Below are 834 nucleotides of genomic sequence, written 5' to 3'. Positions count from 1 at the left end.
CACGTCGCGCATTTGCGTTGTTGCTGCTTATTCAGTTTCGTTTCGAGCTGTGCGTGTATGTGCTGTGAGAGCCAAGTATTGTGTTTGTGCGCTGCTATCTCTGTAGTTTGGAAATGGCTAACATTGCGGACAGAAGGTAAGTACAGTATAGATCAATTATTCCAACAAGGTAGACCCGTCGGATATATTTTCTCGAAAGTTGGGTTAGGATCCCCCGAAACCGTGCTGCTTCCAGACGGACGATATAGCGATGCTGGGGATGTTATCACCAGTACATTTTCTCGTAAAACTGCATTCAAGTACTTAAATTGTGGCCATACTACCAAATAATTTTCCAAATGCATCTGTTAATCTGCAAACCCTTTACGGAGTGATACAGCCGCAGCCCGAGTTCTTCAGAAGAGATTTTTATTTTAACTCTTGTTTGTCAAACGGACTTCTTGGCTTGATGAGGGCTTATCACTCTCTATGTAGTATCATATTTTTGTGTGGTCTACAACAGCACATCGCAGCATACTCGTGTGTTTTACCTCAATAAATTAATGTGTGTACTAACGATTATATTGTTCGGTTGTTAGGTTGAGGATCGAAATGGCCCAGATGGCAACGTCACCACTACCATACGCAAGGTATGCACTTATGTTAAAATATATGTTTTTAGGGCCAGTAGGACACCTGGACGGGCAACATATGGGCCGACCGATGAAGGGCCAAGTTCGGGCGGTGTAAGATGTTATCTTCCACCACCAGGGTGCTTCGACGACGACCCCTAGCGCTAAGTCTTCCTCCCCGTGGTTCTGAAATCGGTCAGAGGCGCCAAGCAGCAGGAGGGAG

General features: G+C 45.4%; 2 protein-coding genes across 2 annotated transcripts in view; one reads left to right on the top strand and one right to left on the bottom strand.

The window, feature by feature from the left end:
• The window catches only part of LOC113205262 (cholecystokinin receptor-like), a 198,744-nt gene that overhangs the window by 114,705 nt on the left and 83,205 nt on the right, over positions 1 to 834 (bottom strand). The gene's annotated exons all lie outside the window — the stretch shown is intronic.
• LOC127749412 (ubiquitin-conjugating enzyme E2 D2B-like) overlaps positions 1 to 834 on the top strand; it is a gene marked incomplete at its 3' end in the record, with an annotated part of 2,562 nt that continues 1,728 nt past the window's right edge. The window contains 2 exon segments of the mRNA XM_052267433.1: positions 1 to 136; positions 579 to 629. Coding sequence (XP_052123393.1) covers positions 114 to 136; positions 579 to 629 — 74 coding nt within the window.

Source organism: Frankliniella occidentalis, unplaced genomic scaffold (assembly GCF_000697945.3).
Source record: "Frankliniella occidentalis isolate FOCC.00 unplaced genomic scaffold, Focc_3.1 Scaffold52, whole genome shotgun sequence".
In the NCBI taxonomy this organism is placed as follows: Eukaryota; Metazoa; Arthropoda; class Insecta; order Thysanoptera; family Thripidae; genus Frankliniella; species Frankliniella occidentalis.
This window is presented reverse-complemented; position numbering and strand designations above follow the sequence as displayed.